General features: G+C 30.0%; 4 protein-coding genes across 5 annotated transcripts; 3 read left to right on the top strand and 1 right to left on the bottom strand.

The window, feature by feature from the left end:
- The first annotated feature begins 182 nt into the window (after positions 1 to 182).
- Positions 183 to 2,753, top strand: LOC105253231 (vacuolar protein sorting-associated protein 33B). The gene is made up of 6 exons (XM_011261111.3): positions 183 to 525; positions 600 to 823; positions 902 to 1,405; positions 1,483 to 1,713; positions 1,840 to 2,165; positions 2,242 to 2,753. Exons 1-6 carry the CDS (start codon positions 368 to 370, stop codon positions 2,503 to 2,505), a joined length of 1,707 nt encoding a protein of 568 aa, XP_011259413.1. The 5' UTR covers positions 183 to 367; the 3' UTR covers positions 2,506 to 2,753.
- LOC105253229 (eukaryotic translation initiation factor 3 subunit C) lies at positions 752 to 7,341 on the bottom strand. Its single transcript, XM_011261109.2, has 16 exons — positions 7,261 to 7,341; positions 6,787 to 6,892; positions 6,542 to 6,674; positions 6,116 to 6,400; positions 5,939 to 6,036; positions 5,725 to 5,852; positions 5,213 to 5,626; positions 4,869 to 5,078; positions 4,640 to 4,793; positions 4,349 to 4,564; positions 3,981 to 4,260; positions 3,660 to 3,853; positions 3,328 to 3,531; positions 3,086 to 3,224; positions 2,772 to 2,905; positions 752 to 1,228 (listed from the first exon to the last, which is right to left on the bottom strand). Exons 2-15 carry the CDS (start codon positions 6,877 to 6,879, stop codon positions 2,772 to 2,774), a joined length of 2,682 nt encoding a protein of 893 aa, XP_011259411.1. The 5' UTR covers positions 6,880 to 6,892; positions 7,261 to 7,341; the 3' UTR covers positions 752 to 1,228.
- Positions 7,342 to 8,158: 817 nt separating this feature from the next.
- LOC105253233 (leukotriene A-4 hydrolase) lies at positions 8,159 to 11,742 on the top strand. The gene is made up of 10 exons (XM_011261115.3): positions 8,159 to 8,201; positions 8,618 to 8,730; positions 8,798 to 8,943; positions 9,025 to 9,136; positions 9,224 to 9,292; positions 9,481 to 9,754; positions 10,227 to 10,522; positions 10,670 to 10,924; positions 11,011 to 11,306; positions 11,378 to 11,742. The coding sequence occupies exons 1-10, from the start codon at positions 8,159 to 8,161 to the stop codon at positions 11,607 to 11,609; spliced, it is 1,836 nt and encodes a 611-aa protein (XP_011259417.2). The 3' UTR covers positions 11,610 to 11,742.
- A 3,577-nt stretch (positions 11,743 to 15,319) lies between these two features.
- Positions 15,320 to 21,049, top strand: LOC105253234 (hydroxysteroid dehydrogenase-like protein 2). Of its 2 annotated transcripts, none has more exons than XM_025411063.1 (8): positions 15,320 to 15,464; positions 18,499 to 18,662; positions 19,155 to 19,368; positions 19,527 to 19,732; positions 19,939 to 20,136; positions 20,370 to 20,555; positions 20,637 to 20,765; positions 20,898 to 21,049. In XM_025411063.1, exons 1-8 carry the CDS (start codon positions 15,460 to 15,462, stop codon positions 21,008 to 21,010), a joined length of 1,215 nt encoding a protein of 404 aa, XP_025266848.1. In that variant the 5' UTR covers positions 15,320 to 15,459; the 3' UTR covers positions 21,011 to 21,049. The 2 variants fall into 2 exon arrangements, with proteins under 2 accessions (XP_025266848.1, XP_011259418.1); XM_011261116.3 differs by lacking the exon at positions 15,320 to 15,464 and adding an exon at positions 17,162 to 17,592.
- Positions 21,050 to 21,226: the final 177 nt, after the last annotated feature.

Raw genomic sequence — 21,226 nt, 5'->3', positions numbered from 1 at the left:
TGTCGCGGCGTGGAACACGACTCGCCTCGGTAGGGATGAAAGGGATCATCGTGTAGGAGTCAGCTTCTCTTTTTTTTCTTTTTCGAGTGACAAGTGATACACACACACACACACATATAAACACACAGCCTGCAGCCTGCATCAGCCGATCAGTCGCACACGTGTGGACTCTCGTGACAAGCGACACGGCTCACGTTGTGATTGTGACAATCACTGACGATACACATCAACTGCGAATATCGTATTATGTATATTATGTATATGATGAGTAGCACCTAAGGGATAATCGAGAGATTTTGCATTAAAAAAGTATTCCAACACATATTCTAAAACATATTCTACGCAAATATAATTTATTAGAAATAAAATGGATATTACATTGGATGATAAACTGAATGCACTGCAACAAATAAGCCAGCGGAAGCTTGTAGATATACTGGATGCTATTCCAGGCACAAAGGATCTGATAATAGAGCAGAAATTGATGAAAATACTGGACAGTTTTGTAGGAGTGACTGTATTAAAGTATAAATGTTTTTCCAAATTCTATATGTACTAACAAATTATTCTATTATTAAAGATTGTATAATCTTACTTAGGCGATACGGAGTGGACAAGATTTATAAAATGGAAGAAGGATTAAAACTATCAAACAGCCAACGTATATTTTTAGTATCTAATGATTTAATTGCATGCAAGAGGGTTCTGGATCAAATACAATCCGAAATATCTCATATTACTAAGCCTCATGTCGAAGTGTGCCATCATTTATTGGTCGTGCCATTTGTTCCAGCTGTATTACATAATTTAGTTGAAGAGGAAGGTCAGCAAATTATTATTGTTATTATTATATTATCCATTCTATTTATCTCAACTATTATGTCAAATCATTTTCATTTAGGTTTGGCTGAGCTAGTTACACTACAGACACTATCTACAGAGTTTATAAAATTAGATGGAAATGTTTTATCCTTAGAAAATCCATTGTTCATTGATCTTTACTATCACAAAGATACCAGTCTTCTGCGAGCATTGGCACGCAATTTATGGTCATTGCAGTTGATACTTGGTTCACCAAAGCTTTCATTTTTTGTTGGCAAGCATAGCCAACAAGTGGGCAAACTGATGGAATCCATGGAACATTGGGGTTCGTCCAGCTTAGAGAACGAAGTCGGCGCTCTAATTGTGATGGACAGAAGTTTTGATTTGACGACGACTCTGTTGACACCTATAACATATTCGGGTTTATTGAACGAAGTTATAGAGGTGAATGTTAACACAGCAGTGCTGGGAAAATCACAAGTTAAACTGGATCCTGATAGAGATCAAATCTATGGACAAGTAAGAGATACACCCTGTAGTGACGTTTTCCCGATTTTACACGGAAAGGCTAAGTCATTAAAATGTATTCCATCTTTATCCCGAGTCATTATACTAATTGATATCTCGCTAATAATATTTCAATATTGGCTAATATATTAGCTGAACAGGAAGCCATACAAACGATGAAATTGGCCGAAATGGAGAGGTATGTTTCAACAAGATTGCAAAAGACCAAAGATATGACGCAACAATTGACGTTTCACATATCCGCGTGCCAGACTATCATGGATACTTTGGGCTCCGAGTTTCAAGCCTTGCAAACGATCGAGAAATTGATGCTCGACTGCAAGGACAGAAAAGAATGTTTGAGTTATATAGAAAGGAATATAGGTACACATATATATATTTTTTCACTTTTAAAATTAATAAAATTTGTAATCAAGTTATAATCATATTAGTTATAATCAACATTATAATTTAATTACAATCAAAGTATACGAAATATCTGTCTTGCAGATGAGCATGCGTTACGATGTTTGCGTCTTCTATGTCTGCTGTCCATCACTACCGACGGTGTTACACAGAGCGAACTTCAAAATATCCAAAAACTACATCTCCATACTCACGGTTATCAACATATCCCATTATTTTACAAATTGCACACCGTTGGTTTATTAAAATATAGAAATGAGAATATTTTACATAAATTACCAAATTGGAATAGCGAGTGGAGCAGCAGTGCACAGAAATTAAAAATGTTACCCAATTACTCTAAACGATATGATCAGAACAGTCGTACTTGTCCTAGTTATGTGTTCAACAATGCTTATATACCCGCCATAGTTCGTATTTGTATAATTTTCTTTCTAGAAATAATAATATTATTTAATTTTGCAATAATGAGATGATTAATTGTAGGCACAAATATTAAACATTATATCGAATCAAGAAAAGGATCCTCGCAGCTTCGAAGACTTGATGAATTTATCGGATTGCGTCGTAAGTGGCCAACGGGGCGCGTTATCGCCAAAGATGGTCGTGATTTGCGTAATTGGAGGCATTACATGCGCAGAAATAGCGGCCTGTCGACTCATTGAGAAATCTACGGGGATACGTCTCATCCTTACGTCTGATACTATTTTAACGGGTAATAAACTGATCCAGAGAATACAAGAAATATGAAAACTCTTGTTACGTTCATCAGGAATGTAAAAAATGTTGCATCTATCCTTTTGTATAAATGGATAAGAGATTACAAGAGTATTTTATATATATAAACAACGAAAAGAGTAAACGCGAATGAATGAGCTTGCAATGTATCAACACGAATTGTGTATATAATTCTTATCGATATATTATTTATATATGAGTGCTTAAACGTTACAATGATTACGTTTAAACGCTCGAATAAATGTCAAAATTTAATATTATTTCATTTATTATCTTACTTAATAATTCCTATTCTCTTCTCGATTACGATCGCGCTCGCGATCACGTCTCTGCCGACCCCAATCCTGTCCTTGGCGATTATAATTTTGACGATCGCGGAAATTGCCTTGATTTCCTCTCGAGAAAAAGTTGCCTGCAAGTGTTTATTATATAAAAATCAATTGTGATTAATTTTTGATTATAGCTTTTTGATAAAAGCTACATATTTTATGTGTAAGTATTTTATGTGTATTATAATAAATAAAGTATACGAAAATATATAATGATGAAAAAATATATGATTTCTTAAAAAAATTATGTACTTCGTGTTTACCTTGTTTCATTTCAAAAATACGTTCATTCGAATCGACAAAGTTGTTTACTTTGTCAGTGAGTTGTAGAGCTAAAGATTGAAGGCGGCTCGGTTCGCTGCGATGCATAACAACAGTTCCTGTCGGATCATCCAAGGATGCCTAAATTTACGAAAAGAAAAAATGCCATATAAATTTTATAAAAAAAATCTATATTATATCTTATTCAATTTAAATATTAAAATGATGTGTATTTGCGCAATACCATAAGCTCTTCATTAATAATCATTTTGCTGATAATGGAGTGGACCACAGGTCGTTTTAACTGAAACATGTCTGCAAGTTTTGGCATCGAGATCGAATCATAAACATGCGAATATGTAAACAGATAAGTCCTCAACGCTTCTTCCTTGATCAATCGCGTCAGCATAGCTCGTACTTTCTCTGCTTGATGAAAAAGATCCCAGACCTGATATCAATGAAAATAATTATCAATCGTGTATGAGAATATATTAATATATATTATTATTCTCGATTTTTCAAATTTGAAAGGAATATATAATAGTTAGTATGTATAAACTTTTATATACCATTTACCTTTGCATTCATCTTTTCATTTATAATGTAATTATTGCAAGCAGACCAATTTCCATTACGCATTGCTTTTGCAGCAGCAACAACATGTTCCCTCATAGATTCCGGTGGTCCCACTAGCGATTGACGTTCGCTAGATCTTAATTGCTGATAGAACGTCTTCGAAATCATTCTTCGCCTCGCATCAAATTCATGCGCTAGAATTAAATAATTTGTCACATTTAATTTATTGCTTTAAAAATATATAATTGTTGAGTGATAAATATTGAATATATTTTATATATAGAAATTAATATTAAACACGTATGGAATATATATATTTACCAGCCATATACGGAATCTCGATAAGCATTGCTGAGACGAGGTATACGCATTCGAGGAGTTCTAGATTTATATGCATGTGAAAAGGCATTTGCCTTTGCTTTTCAATTTTCTCCTGTTCCTTACTGCGTTCGTGTTGTCGTTGCGGAAGTAGACCTTGCGCCAAAAGTTCCTTTACTTTACCAGTCACCATTAAATCAACCAAACAGTTGTGGGCATCTTTAATATTCGCATGACGAAATGCACATAATCCTAAATGAGCTATTGTACGGTTGTATAAAATCTAAAAAATAATATAAAATAAATATTTTATTACAAATTTTTTTTAATAACACACAATGATAAAAGTGCATGTATATAAATTTAAAAACCTGTGTAGCTGGATCAGAATGTTGAATAGTTTCCTGGAGATGCGACATCAGAATTAAATCTCGAGCTTGGAACCAATTATCGTGAAGTGCATGGTGATAAATGTGCGAAAGAATCGCGCGAGTTCTTAATCGATCGGTGTTATCATGAGCATAAACGTATTTGCATAATTTTTCCATGACTTGTACAGATGTAATTGTTTCTGATCCCAGTTCGTTCTAGTACAAAAAATAATTTTGTTAGTATATCAAACAAAAAAATTTTTGTATCTACAAATATTTTATACAACCTACTTCTTTTTGCTTAAGAACATTTGAATCAAATTTATAATATAAATGTTCAATTTTACGCAAATAGACGCGGCAAAGTTCAGACACAATTCCTTGCCTTTCTAAATATTCCTGCACCTTATCTATTATAGCAGCAACTTGCTTTTCATCTTTTAATCTGAGAAAAGAAGATATTTTATTTAAAAAATAACACAAATCACATAAAATTATTTAATTCTTTGAAAAATATTACCTCTCCACATATTCATTACTATGTGGGTCACATTCTTTCAATAATTTAGTAAATTCCTCATCAAGACGCTCCACCAATGTCAATACACAGCCATGCATTTTAAATGGCGGTGTTTCGAAATCTTCCGTTTCTTCTACAATTGTTTCTGCTATTATCATATCTGTACTGTTTAACAACATATCCAACATTTCGTTAATTCGTTCCAGTATTCTGTAAAAAAAATATTGTATGAAAAATATTCTTTAAAAAATACTAGCTAGTATTTCATACACATTTTTTCTCATTTTATATTTTAAAAGATTAATTTAAATTTATATTATATATATTTTTGCAGAAGTACATACTTGGACCAATATTCTGGCTTCATAGCATCAGAAACCTTTGGATTATAATCGAATATAGAAGACACAATAGAAAATTTAATCTTCACAGCTACAGCTGGACCAAGATTATGTGCATCAGCAATCGATTGCAACTCGTGCAAGAGTTCTATTTGTTCCCGTCTATCCGTACGCTTTTTACCGCGAGCTGCAATTATCTCAGAAAGTTTCTTCAACACCGCGTTGGTATTAATTTCTGCATCCTTGGCGAACATCTTTGGCTTTTCAGAGGGGATAGCCACGCCACCTTTAACAGTTTCCCACTCTCCTTCACCATCATCTTCATCGCGTTTCTTCTTCGTTCGTTCCTTCTCTTTACGCTCTTTACGTTGTTCCTTTCTCTTTGCTTTATCCTCATCATCTTCTTGGGCTGAAGCTCTATGTACAAAAATGTACATTGTATTATATAACATATTTATATTGTTGAATTTATTCTTTTATATTATTTTTCATTAAGCTTTATTAAGAAAATATACTTTTTAATGAAACGTTCACGAATATTTTGATATTGGCCTTCGTCATCACTGCTTGTACTCTCACTGTCTGAATCACTGCCCCAATCAGATTCACTTTCACTACCGTCTTCGCCATCAGTTGCAGTCTTCTGTAATGCAACATGTGTGCAATAAGTTTATAAAGAATTATATATTATTTGAAACAGCTTATCAGAATAAATTGTATTATAAAAACCTTAAACTTAGCCACATCTGGTTCACTAGCTTCTGAGCCTGCTTTCTTAAAAGCTACAGCACTGTCCTCTTCTTCTTCAGATTCCATAATCTCCTCAGCTAAATAGAATTTCTTTATATTAAAAATCTAAATTTTTTAAATAAACATTTATAAGAAATATATATTTCATAGTTAAACCTCTCTCTTCTTCTTCATCGTCATCCTGATCAGGATTCTCCCTAAATTTGACTATATCTTCTTCAAAATCTTTGTTATATTTACGTAGCTTTTGACGTAATGTCGAAAGTGATTTGGAATTATTCTTGGACATATTCTTACGTCCATCACGATCTTCCCATACGTCATTAATGAAATCTTCCATTTCTACTAAACATCTAACATAAAATCGTGGAGTTTGTCCAAGTTCTTCTTTTGCAATTACTGGTAAAGCTTTTTGATAAGCTCGCATCAAATCCTCAAAACCTAAAATAAGCATTTACAAAGAAAGAATCTTTTTATTACATTTCTATATATAACAAGCTATAAATAATGATTCAATAGTTACTAATGTTTAATACTCTATTGCATAATCAACAATAGGTTTACAAAACTGAAGTTACTTACTCGTTAACATACTGCTCATATCTTTAATTTTCTTATAATTCCTAATAAGTTTTATAAGATTAGCAATTTCTTCATATCTCTTTTCTTTTGTAGAGCGCACAACACGCTTTGTTTCCTCCTCATCATCACTAAACTATAAAAATATCTCATGTTATCTTAATAGCAATAAAATTGTGTAAAAGATTTAGAAATAAAAAATATAACAATGTATTTAAAAAAATTTACTGCAATTTTATAACACGTACAGTAAAAGCTGCTGCTGGCGCTCTTGGCAGCTGTTCCTCCTCAGATGCGCTATCAGACTCAGAATCTGAACCAGTTGCGAAGAAACGACTCATGATGGCAAATTCTCTATAATAATCAAAATAATATAAAAAAGGCGATACATATTTATTAATTATATTTTAAAGCTATAACTTTTTGCATGACAAAATTTAATAATGCATTAGAAGATTCAACTGTGCCAAATCAGAAATTTAAAACAAATATCATAATTTCAACAAGTATATTGCGTAATATACAAATACGATTTAACAATCTCAAAGAATCACAGAAATCACATATGGGGAGTGATACATTCACTGTGTCTTATTTTGACACATGGCGTAATATATTTTTAATAAGAGAATCATAAGCCTTTTACTTTAAAAGGTGTACACGAAATAAATGCGAGTGATAAAGTGCGCGATTTCCAAACGTATTTTAAATTACAAAATTACCAATATTCTCTTGACAAAAGCAGGCGCGTCGCCGACAGTCGCGAAAAGAGAGAGGTTAGGATTAGAAAGCTCACGGCATGAAAGGCGAATTCGCAAACGCATTAAAGCCGCGTTTCTAATTGGCTTGCCATTTTAATGACTCATGAGATATGATAAAAAAGCCGCATTCAGCTTGTTTGATCACAGCCAATTATATCGACCTATAATCAGGAACCATTGACCAATCAGAGAGTTCTATTTTAAATAGGCCAATTGGCGACGCGGTTGATCGGGTGCCACCCTATTCAGCAGACTCAACAGTTGGGCAATATTACTAGATTTTTCGGTATAATTCGACGCTGATTGGTCGGATCTGAAAGTAGAAACCAATCATGTTCGATTGCTCTTTAACGGTTGAATCCGCTGAATGTGGCCAATAGAGAATAATGTAGCAGAATAACGTTATTTATAACGACGACGAATATATACCATTTCATTTTAAATAACTTGAAATATATTAGAAACATTCAATTCATTTCATTGTTTTTTTTAACATTTAATTTTCTTTATTAAGATTTTTTAATGAAAGAAGAAAAAAAAAGGATATCTAGAAGATGAAACGAATGAGTTTATTCACTGTATAAAATAATTTGATTTGCTGAACGCATAAAATGATCATCCGATAATTGTGATCCGACACTTTAGCTACTTTTGTATGTACTGACTTTTGACAAACAGGTGATATGATATCAAAAAAGGAAAAACAGAGATAGAAAGAAAAAAATGTAGCAGGTAGGCCAGGTCGCACAAAACAAATATCAATAAAGGAAGAGAAAAAAGATACGAATTTATTTCATTAAGGAAAGCTTCAGTAAAGAGTTTGCTAGTATTTTGGAAGTTATTTATTAAAGCTTTTGAAATGGCTTTAAGTCCTGGAGATCCGAGCTCTTATGCAAGACCAGGTATTTTTTTCATTATTATCATTTTTTATTATTGATTTCTTTGTTATTATCAGTAAAACATTTAAAAATCGTTTTTTGTTAAAACAAGACAAAGTGCAAAAAGATTATCAGTCTTTAATGTATTAACATATTTAAACAAAAAAATCTCTTTAATAAATTTCTAAAATACACGTATTCCATAATTTTCTGTTAATAATTTATATTTCAAAATTTCTTTTTAAATAAAATTTAATTAAAATATAAAAATTAAATAAAATATAAGTATAATATAGTATAAAATTTAATTAAAATATAGCATGCATGTAAATTGATTTTTATTTGATAAAATTTATATATATATATATATATATATATATATGTATGTATGTATGTATATGTATATATGTATTAGATTTATAAGTTTATAATTATTACAGATCTTGCTGTTGTAACTCATACTCATTTAGAATTAACTGTTGATTTTGATCGGAAAGTTCTTGAAGGCAAAGTAATATTAGACATAGAAAGAACATCTTCAGCTAATGAAATAGTGAGTGAGAATTTGTTTCATGTTAAAAAGGAATGTTTCATGATATTAATGTATATCTAAAAATTAGATTTTAGATAATCGCAAGCTTGTTATATCAAATATCACAAATACTGTTGATGGATCTAGTTTAGAATATTCCATAGAAGCTGATGTTGAATTTGGAAGTAAATTGGTTGTTCAGTTACCACAGACTGTTAGAGATGATAATACTAAGTGAATAAGAAATGCTTTTAAGAAAAAAATAGATATTAAAAAAAAATTATCAATTCAAATATTTGATATATTTCTTTTCAGGTATAAGATTGAAATTATATATGAAACATCTCCAGATGCTACTTCATTACAATGGCTAACAGCTGAGCAAACTGCTGGTGGTATACATCCTTATCTGTTTTCTCAATGTCAGGTAAAAATAAATAAATATACTTTTTATAATATATCTTTTTTATATTTATATTAATGTATAGCATAAATATATTCATGTATCTTTTAGGCTATACATGCTAGATCCATGTTTCCTTGCCAGGATACACCATCTGTCAAATCTACATATTCTGCTAAGGTAGATATTTATACTTAGTTATACTTAATATATTTACACTTAGTTCGTATTCATTTATATAAGCACAAACAAATATATTGAGTATTGATAACTATATTAGTAAAGGAAACAAATATTGTTTTAATTAAACTGAAATAGAGAAATGTTGAATTTAAATTTCACATATTGATATGTATTTTATTTTTTAGATCTCTGTATCAAAAGAACTTACGGTTGTAATGTCAGCACTTTTGGATAAAGTATCAGAGAATTCAGACAAAAAAACATATGAATTCCATCAGCCAGTACCGATACCATCTTATTTAGTGGCTATTGCCATAGGTGCACTAGTGTCCAAACAAGTTGGTCCCAGAAGTAAAGTGTGGGCCGAAAAAGAATATATTGATCAAAGTGCTTATGAATTTGGAGAAACTGAAACAATGCTGCAATGTGCTGAACAATTATGTGGTCCTTATATTTGGGGTAAAAATAAGAATTGTTCATGATAAGAAAACTAGCGTCTACGAGCCACAGCGGATGGTAATGCCTAAAAATTCTTTTTAATTGTACACGAAATTTAAACGAAAACACGGCATATGCATATATTTTACTTGGTGCATTTAACCAAGATATAGATTCTCATTTTTGAGAAATTCTATAAAACCTATAAATTCTATATCTTGGTTAAATGCACCAAGCAAAATATATGCATATGCCGTGTTTTCGTTTAAATTTCGTGTACAATTAAAAAGAATTTTTAGGCATTACCATCCGCTGTGGCTCGTAGATGCTAGTTTTCTTATCATGTTATTTAATATATAACGAGCCTAATTCCTTTCGATTTAGTTTAAGAATTGTTCATTTTATTATATGCATAATAATTCTCTTATAAATTATATTTCAAGAAACATTTTTCTCTTAATCTAATTTTGCTACATTCCTGATATTTGTACAGGCATTTATGACATATTAGTATTACCACCGAGTTTCCCATTTGGCGGAATGGAAAATCCTTGTCTAACATTCGTGACACCGACTATACTTGCCGGGGATCGTTCTTTGGCCAATGTCATTGCTCACGAAATCTCACATAGCTGGACAGGAAATTTAGTTACAAATGCAAACTTTGAACATTTTTGGTTGAACGAAGGTTTTACTATGTTTATAGAAAGAAAGATTAATGCAAAAATGTTTAGTGAAAAAACAAGACATTTTGAAGCATTGCACGGTATTGAATGTTTAAGTGAAGAGGTATGTACTGAATATCAAAAATAATAAAGAGAAATAATTAAATAAATATAAGCAATAAAACATATTATTTGAGAATAATGTATCATGTGTTATTGCATTTTCACTGTTATCTTTTCTGAAGACATATTATTATTATTATTATTACAGATGAAAAATCTCGGTGAAACTAATCAATTAACGAACTTGGTGCCAAACTTGATCGGTATCGATCCTGATGACGCGTTTTCAATTGTGCCTTATGAAAAAGGACATACATTCCTGTTTTATCTAGAGCAGCTTTTAGGTGGACCAGAAGTATTCGAACCATTTCTAAAATCTTATTTAAATACATACAAGTATAAAAGTATAAAGACTGATATTTGGAAAGATTACTTGTATCAATATTTTTCGGAAGAAGTTAAGGTAATTTTCATTTTTTTATAAAAAAAAAATATATATAATTTACTTTCAATACTAATATTATGGATAATTTTTATCTCGAATTTTAGTTGTTAAATTCTGTCGATTGGGATACATGGCTCTATAAGCCAGGTATGCCACCAGTGATACCTGATTATGACAAAACTTTAACAAACGCATGTACCGAATTAGCGAAACGATGGATCCAATGGGATGAAAGTACTGTTTCACCTTTCACCAAATTGGATATAGAAAGTTTCTCTCCTGGCCAGAAAGTAACATTTTTAACCAATTTACATAAATCACCTGATGTTTTATCACTTGATAAGATACAGTTGATCACAGCCACTTATCAATTGGATTTAGTGAAGAATTCTGAAATACGGTATCATATTAATGTCTCTATGAATATTGATATTGTAATTACATAATGTAGCACATATGTATCTTTCACAGATTTGTTTGGTTGCGCTTGTGCATCAAAAGTCGATGGGAGCCAAAAGTTTCTGACGCTTTGGAATTTGCTACCGAACAAGGACGCATGAAATTTGTTCGTCCTATATTTCGAGATTTATACGAGTGGCAAGAAATGCGTCAGCGAGCAATCGATGTATACTTGGAAAAGAAAAATAAGATGATGTACGTGACTGCACACATGTTGGCAAAGGATCTTCACTTGAATGATTGAAACGAGATAAATATGATATTTTATAAAATAATATGCGATACTAATTTCCTATATAACTATAAGAATGCATCCCAATGTTCTTTTTTCTTAAAATGTAAATATGAAAATTGAAATAAAATATAACTTGCTTGTATGATATGATATTCAGTTAACTAGAACTAGATATATAAAATAAGTCGTAGCTAGACCCTCTCATAGTATTGTTTACATCAATGAGCGGAAATTTAGAAAAAAAGATACGTATTTATTTATTTAGATGAGATTTACTTCAGAGCACGTTCAGTATTCAACTTTAATTTTATTTTCTCTTATGATATATAAGTATAACATAATTACCTGCAAATGCTATCATTTTTGTGTGCTTACAGTGATACAGAATCAACATTACAAGTACTATATTTACAGATAACATCTGTATAATAAAAAAAGCACCAAAAATCTAATGATGAAAAAAGAATAAATATTGTATACCAGCATAAGTATCAACCAATTATTCCACCGCTCTGTTTCATTAGAGTTGCAATTTTCTTTTATATCATAAATATTATAAATAAAATAAAGATTTCTGTACGTTTCAAATAAATTTATATATTTTATGTATGTAATACTGCGCGCACATATTAAAAGGTGATAATATCGCAGTTATAATAAGATACAATCCTGGCAATGTAGTGATTTTTGGATCCTACTTAAAATAATTTAATTTGATTTATTTTTGAGAAATGCGCACAATACTTGAGAACAAATTATTTTTGTGCCATGTATTACCTGTGTAAAATTCCACACACAGTATCATATTGTCTGCGATATATGAAAAGCTTCATCGATAAAATATGATTGAGATATAAGAAAAGTAATATAGTACTTGTAATGAATAACGTTAATGTGGAATATATAAATATTTTATATTTTAATTTCATATGATCAAGATGAGATAAGACACTTATGATTACTTTAAAAATGTGTCCACAAATATCATGTAACTTCAATAGCTGCACATTCGTCAAATTAATCTTATTACGTTAAATGAATCACAGCAGCTTGTTTTAATTTAATCTAACCTAACCAATTATATTATATGCTCCTCATTAAAATGTGTAAAACTGTACGTCGCACATTTAATACGATTAATATACTACGTAATAAAATGTAATACACTAATGAAATAATTAAATATTATTTTTGAAAGCATGATAAAATCCAGGCAGCATACACTTGTGTTTACATCGACATCCAAAGCACTGAGAAGTTAGATTAGGTTAGGTTAGATCGAAAAAATTTATCGTTTAACAGTTGGCAGCCCTACGAGATAGGCTGTGCAGCATTGCGCGTATATAAAATAAATTTAAAATCGCTTCTAGCCTAACCATCTTCACGCGATCGACTTTATTTGAATTGCACGGCATTGCATCGAATTATGATGCTGCGCCGATTTGTTCGAACGTAATTCGGGACATCGCGATGCTGTATAAGCGTCGAATGAGCACGAATTGTCACGCAAATATGATAAATCACATCTACTCACCGTTCACCGGCTGTTCCACAGGCCGCTCCACTCGCTCGCCTCAGGACATCCCATTCCGATCTTGATGCACACAAACTCACACGATATCATCAACGCGAACGCGCGACACTTTATTCGGCACTCCCGATATTCGCTCGCATCCGATAATCATCATCAAGGGCGCAAATAACGCGACGCGACTTCGCTCCATCTTCGCGATCGCGCTATCACTGAATTGTCGAAAACAGCTGTCGCGCACTTTCACTGACATATTATGAAAGTCGCGCGATCATCCTTGGATACTTTAGACGCTCTTTCACTCGCGATATTCGTTTAAAAACGGTTAAAAGACGCGAAAAATGCGGACGTACGACGATCCGTGTAACTGCGTATGACTCCGAGTCACGTATGACGCGTATGACGTAGCTATGACGCGTATGACGTAGCAGTCACGCGCCAACATGGCGGCCGAACCACTGCGCATTCGTTTCTGCGCATGGCCATTCCTGCGCGCAACGTTCGCACAACTTTGATTTCTGAAATATTGTTTACGGCTTTAATTAATAGCACATAATGATAAATATAAAGATGGAATTAATTAATCATATTGGTCATATATGTAGATTTGCCTGAAGAAAGAGAGAAAAAATTGAGATATTTTTAATTTTTTTTTTAGTAAAAAATGGAAATGTCTATTCATAGGCTTGTTCTTCTTTTCCTCTTTTGTGCAATTTCGATTCAATATATAACGTAGAAAATTCATAGTATATTGCATTTATTTTTATATATTCACAACTATAATATTCGCGCGATCATTTTTTGACATTTACAATACTCGTGTACCTTGTTCTCGATGTTCATTTTTAAAGGAATAAAGAGAATTATATATAAATGTAAATAAATTGTCCGAAGAGAGAAAAAATTGAGGGATATTTTTAGTGTTTTTAGTAAAGGTTGAAAATGTCTATTCATGATAAAAATGCAAAGAAAGAAAATTATTATGTTTAAAATAATAATTTCATATGAAATACAAAATTAAAAGTTACATTATAGAACTTGACTTTCTAAAAGCGTAATAAAACAATCAAATAGTAGACAGAGAAAAGACTAATTGTAAAAGAAAAAAAGGTGTTAACTTAACTAAACCATTTAGCTAAATTATTATCTTTTTAATTGGAATATTTAACTACTATAAATCTAACATGACATTTATTTAACTTAAATATTTCGATATTTCAATTAAAAAAAAAAATAATTTAGTTAAACGGTTTAGTCGAGTTAACAACTTTTTTTCTCAGGTACGTGAGTGTGTGTGCGTGCGTGTGTGTGTGTGTGTGTGTGTGTGTGTGTGTGTGTGTGTGTGTGTGTGTGTGTGATTTTAAAAATATACTTGTATATAAATACAATTTTCACATACGTCACAGTACGCGTTAAATATTTCGGCAGCGAGCTAACACGTCATTCGACCTTGTGACGTCATTTGGCCTTGTGACGTAGCGCGCTATTGTTTACATACGCGACGACCTCCCCTCATTCGCACGGCGACATTCCAACGGAGAAAGTAGCGATACGGGCCGCTCCGTATTATCGAATTCTTTTCCTAAAGGTACGATCGCGATTAGATCGAAATATAATAATTCGACTATTACAAATGACAAATAATTAACTCTTATAATAAATGCAATTGTGGCGACGATAAATTCATCGAAACGCGATCTTTCATTATTACAAATAAAAATTGAAGCGATAGGGGCAAAAATTACAAATTTTCTTGCAATATTCTTCGATTATCGAACTTTACAAATAATAATTATTTCTTTAACATTGCATAGAATGAAATTCGATTTCGCCCGATGTTTTAAACTTTCCTAAACTGCATGCATATATATCATATTAATTAAACGATTGCTGTATCACCAATTTACATTACTTTAATATTTTAATCTTATGATTCGCGTTATTATGCATATATTATACATCAACAAATAGAAATAGTTAATTAGTGTAAGAATCGAGTGGTGCATGATTTTGGCTTCGTTTAAAAATCGAGCGAATTATTGTAATTTTTGTGTCCCTCTCTTATAATAATAATAAAATAATAATAATATTATAAAAATACTCGTATCTCGTATGATTATTTTGCGATCGGGAGTGCCGTGCAAAGTGTCTCGCGATCGTTTCTGTATATGACTGAAATATAATTAACTGAAATATAATTGTTTGTTCGCGAGTGAATACGTGACTGCTACGAGGAAACAACAAAGGATAAAACAACAAAAGAGAAGGACATCTGGAAAAGTATCGGACAGTCAGAAAGCAGGGAGAGAGCCTGAAACAGCCAGAGACATGCGGTGAGTAATTTATAAAAATTATTTATTATTTATTATTTATATACACTATTTTTAAAATAGATATATTGCTTATTATTTTATTATCGTTTTATTTTTCAATCATTTAAATATATAATTCGGATTAAAATGCAGTAAAACAATCGAATCGTAGATCTAAATAATTAACTTAACAAAAAGATCCATAAAAGATATATTAGTTCTTTTAATAAATAATATCGTATACTTAATCTATATAAAAATGAAATATTATCTATTTATTTCTAAATATTAAATACTATAAATTTAATAGTTATATATTTTGTAAAATTTAATTAAAAGAATCTTTAAAATATTCCAAAAAAAACGAAGAACTTTTCTCAACGTAGAAAAAGTTAATTATAAACAAATTTATATTTAATTATTATAATTAATTTATATTTAATTTTATTGGAATTTTATTATTAATTTTATTGCATTGTCAAACTCTACGTGATCTCTGTAATGATAGCTATTCACGAAATAGGTACAGTGAAATAATCAATTATTATCGAAAAGAGGCAATAATATACTTTTAAATCTAATTTAAACTTTTGATAAACGATATAAAATTTTTTTATTATGAGAAATCTTTATTAAAGATCATAATTGCAAATAAAAATGGAAATAACTTCATGAAGTATATTAATCGGTTAATAAATAATTAATCCGTGTGTACGTGTGTACGTGTGTGTGTGTGTGTGTGTGTGTGTGTGTGTGTGTGTGATTTTAAAGATGTGTGTTTAATAAATAATTAATCCGTGTGTACGTGTACGTGTGTGTGTGTGTGTGTGTGACTTTAAAGATATACTTGTACATAAATACACTTGTATATAACTTTAAAAATATTCCCGTTATGTTAATTATCCGATTTTTATTCGATCGTTTTATTGCGCGTTCTGAATCAAATTATATTTAGATCAAATGATATCAGAGAGAATATTTATTTATTATATTAGAATTCTAAATGTGTGTGTGTGTGTGTGTGTGTGTGTGTGTGTGTGTGTACACATATATATTAGGATAGAAACAAAATAGAAATAGAAAAGTAATCATTGCTTGTAAAGATTGCAACAAAATAATAATTTATAATTTTCTATCGTATAATCGAGTATCGTATTTCGAGAGCAATCAACTATTTATTAATAATAAAATTGTATATAACTTACGAATATATTCCACTTATTCCGGACGTTAATATCGCGACAACGACGAATAAACTTTTCAAAAAAGTTCAATTCAACTATTTCATGTATGAGACAGTTCTACCAATCACTGATACAAAAAACTCGTCAATTGACCAGTTGGTGAAACTGTTTCAGTCCTGAGTATTTTCTTAAAAGAGCTGTTGGCGCACATACATGCGTGTATTATGTTTACGCGTGTCACGCGTTCGAACAAACCTTAGCCGGTATTCATAGTCCGATCTTATATTTAAGATTGTCTTAAGTCTGGTCCGAGGTTGACTTATGACCTCATTCAACCAATCAAACAGCTGCGTAGCATTTCAAGCTCGAACTTAAGACGATCTCAAATATAAGATCGTACTATGAATACCGGCCTTTGTTAATCTAGTGACTTTATTCTTGTCTGATTTGAACATTGTTCATCTCATCTAGTTCAGATAAGAACCATAGCATGGACACGAACCATGTACCGTTATCAAACGATACAGTTCACGTCCACTTTCTCAGGCGGCACCTAAGGGACAATATGCCCGTTAAAGCGAGGTGGCCGCTCTTAGGTTTCTCTGCACATGTAGACACATACACAACCATGTTAAAGATGTCAAACCATTAAGAACGATGATTTTCATTTTGGCATTCAAAGCGGTGATAAGTACACTTGTGGACAATTATTTACCTAATGTATATGACGTTCTTTGAACTTTGAGCCTCATAGAATAGGAACTGAAGTGTCAAAGTGCTATTAACGAAAGGAGACATTTGCAATATTTTCTTCAGTTTTTAATATACAAATCTTATTTGTTAAACAACGCTTGTTCTAATTTTGTAACTATTGTCATAAACAAGTCTACAAATATTTCGCGTGTATCAATCCATATTTAATACGTGCTAACATATTGTAATACACAAAAAATGATTAACACAGGGTAAGTATAATCTTACAAACATGATAGGTACATAAATGTGTGAAAAACGTTCATCATTGTTACAATCATACGTGTGATCTACATTATTGAATTTTAATATTGCGCAATAATTATATATTTAAATGTGCAGTAGAGCTAAAGTAATTTTTATGATGTATGTAAATTTCTACAAAAAATGTAAGATATATGTTATCTTAAATATTTATAGAGTTATATATAGTCTTAAATACTTATATATTACTTACGTAATTGATGTTCTTCTCCCATTTTGTTAATTAAAAAAAAATTCATTGACTTTTGTATATAAAGCTTAATTATTTAAAAAATGAATTATTTTTGATTGATATGTAACATGATAAATGAAATATATTGGATTATAAAATAAAAAATTATAAAACTATAAAAAGTTATAAAAAGTTATAAAAAAATTATAAGATAAAGCTCTTGCATTTAAAATTTAAAGCCAGCAAAATTTTTTATTATATAGTATGTAATTTATATATCATTGATAAATAAAATTTAATTGTTATTTTCAATAAATATACTATATTCTATAGTAATATGTCCAATAAGTAAAAGAACAACATTAAATTTTGAAAATTGACCATTTTTTGATTAAAAGTTATAATTTATATTTTCCAAAATTCACTGTAGCTTTATTTCTTCAGTACCTAGGAATTTTAATTATTAAATATCTTAATGACTTGAATATGAAGATTCTATTAAAATTCTATTAAGATTCTATTAAGATTCGAAAATTAAGATTCTATTAAAATTGAATTGCAAATATATCCTAAATATTATTTGTGTGATTGTAGACTTGAGATTTATATCCTCAACAATATCATAAATCTTATATTGTTAAGAAAAATGATACTGATCTTTATTAATATATATTTGACACAGGAAGTTGGCTGGTCGCACTATTTTTATTACAGGAGCTTCGAGAGGTATTGGAAAAAGTATAGCATTGAAAGCAGCAAAAGACGGTGCAAATGTTGTTATTGCTGCAAAAACTGCCCAACCACATCCAAAACTACCGGGTACCATTTATACAGCAGCTAGCGAAAGTAATTATTGATTATTAATTATTCAATAGATTCAGATTTCTGATAAAAATCTTATTTTGTGGTGCCATTTAAATAATTTTATCAAGGTATATTTCTATATGCGAAGAAATATATATTTTTAAATTTTAACAAAAATTAATTCATTATTAGCATATAATAAAAAAATTATTTCTAATAAAGAAAAAAATGTCTTGTATTTTATTAATTACATTAGAGATGATAATCTTGATTTATTGCATATTATTAATAGTGAATTTTTCATTATGTATAATAAGTATTTAGTTAGAGAGTTTTCGAATTTAAAAAATGCTTTAAATTTTAATTATATAGTATTCCAAAAATTTTGTTACTGAGCATTTTTCTTATTTACAAAATATGTAAGAATGGGATATTTTGCGATTTTATATTTGACAATAAATGTCAGCTAGATATGCATTAGATAAAACAATTTTAAAGTTTAGAAATTTGTTATATATAATATATATTTTTCAGTTGAAGCAGCTGGTGGTAAAGCTTTACCTTGCATCGTGGATGTACGGGATGAAACCCAAGTGATTAGTGCAGTGGAAAGTGCTGTTGCAAAGTTTGGTGGTATAGATATTGTAGTGAACAATGCGAGCGCTATTTCTTTAACAGGCACTATTGGAACGGATATGAAAAGATATGATTTGATGAATAATATTAATGCTAGAGGAACTTTCCTTGTGTAGGTATCTTTTTATATCATAATCTTCTTGATATTCAAGCATATGTAAGATTATATATATATATACATACATATATATATATATATATATATATATATAACATTTTATTAAAATTATTAATATTTAATATTCATGTTGTAATAAAATTGTGTTCTAGATCAAAAGTCTGTATACCATATCTAAAGAAAAGCACAAATCCGCACATAGTTAATATAAGTCCACCATTAAATATGAAAGCAATTTGGTTTAAAAACCATGTTGCATATACAATGGCTAAATATGGAATGTCCATGTGTGTTCTTGGTATGGCAGAAGAATTTAAACCTGATGGTATTGCAGTTAATGCTGTTTGGCCAAAAACAGGTATGTTATTGATGTCATATTTTTATAAAAAATAATCATAGTATTCATTATTCAAAGTAATGTGTTAGTAATACCTCAAATGCAGAATATATAGCGATATTAAATTAATTAAAATATGATAAATTATTTTTATTAAACTTATTTGTTGCATAAAAAAATTTGAACTTAATATTATATAGAATTTATTTATATTATTTTATTTCCAGCTATATATACAGCTGCAATGGACATGTTATCAGGTTCGGATTCGAGAAATGTTTGCCGAAAACCTGATATTATAGCAGATGCTGTTTACACTTTGCTTTGTAGAGATAGTAAATCTATTACTGGGCAATTTATGATTGATGAAGACATATTGAGAAACGAGGGCATTGACGATTTTACACATTATGCATGTAATCCAGGTATTTTTATTTCTTTAATACTTTATAAATAACTAAAAAATTAGTATAGGTTATCACAATTCTCTATATAACAATTAATAAAATTCACATATTATTTTGCATTGTTACTTACATATTTTATTTTTTACATATAAAATCTTCATAAAGATATGTAAATATTGCTGAATATTATAAATTATTAAATGATTTTGAAATGCTTTTGTAATAAACATGTTTGTAATTTCTTTCTTTAGCAAACAAGGACAATTTAATGTTGGATTTCTTTTTGGATGATAACACTTTGGATTCTCAAGATAATTCTAACAAAACAAATAATAATGAAATAGGACAAGTTGAACGCATATTTATTGCAATTAATGCAAATTTGAGTAATGAATTAGTAAACAAAACTGGTGCAATATATCAATTTAATGTAAAAGGTAATTTTCCTTTTTGTTTCTTGATTCAAGTTTTTATAATATGATTACAAATATGAATATATACATCCTTTTTTGTTTCAGGAAAAGAAGCTGGTGTGTGGTTTCTGGATTTAAAAAATGGAAAAGGCGCTATTGGAAAAGGAGAACCAACTCAACCGGCAGATGCAACACTTACAATGGATTCAGAGAATTTCTTTGCCATGTTTTCAGGTACATATGAATTTCAATGCAATTTGTTTTATATGTGCATGTGTGTACATGTATAATTAATGTGTGTTATTGTTATGTGTGATATAGTTTAATATAATTAATATAATTTTTTTTAACTTGCTTTATCAACAGGTAAATTAAAGCCAACTGCAGCATTTATGACAGGCAAATTAAATATTAGTGGAAATCTGCAAAAAGCAATGAAATTGGAAAAATTAATGGGTAGTTTAAAATCTAAATTGTGAAACTAAAATTTAATATAATATTGTTGAAAAATGCCACATATTTTATATATTTTTATATATAATAATATAGAAAATGTTTATAAATTAAAAAAATATATATATACATTTTACATACGCACATCACATGTGCAATTTTTATCTTTCACAAAACTAAGAGAAACATATATTAATACAATTGCATTTTCGATTAATTATCTGTACTCAATTTTGGCATTA

The sequence above is a fragment of the Camponotus floridanus genome, unplaced genomic scaffold, assembly GCF_003227725.1.
Source record: "Camponotus floridanus strain SB8 unplaced genomic scaffold, Cflo_v7.5 scaffold37, whole genome shotgun sequence".
Classification (NCBI taxonomy): Eukaryota; Metazoa; Arthropoda; class Insecta; order Hymenoptera; family Formicidae; genus Camponotus; species Camponotus floridanus.
Note: the sequence above shows the minus strand (reverse complement) of the source record. Positions and strands in the feature narration are given on the sequence as shown.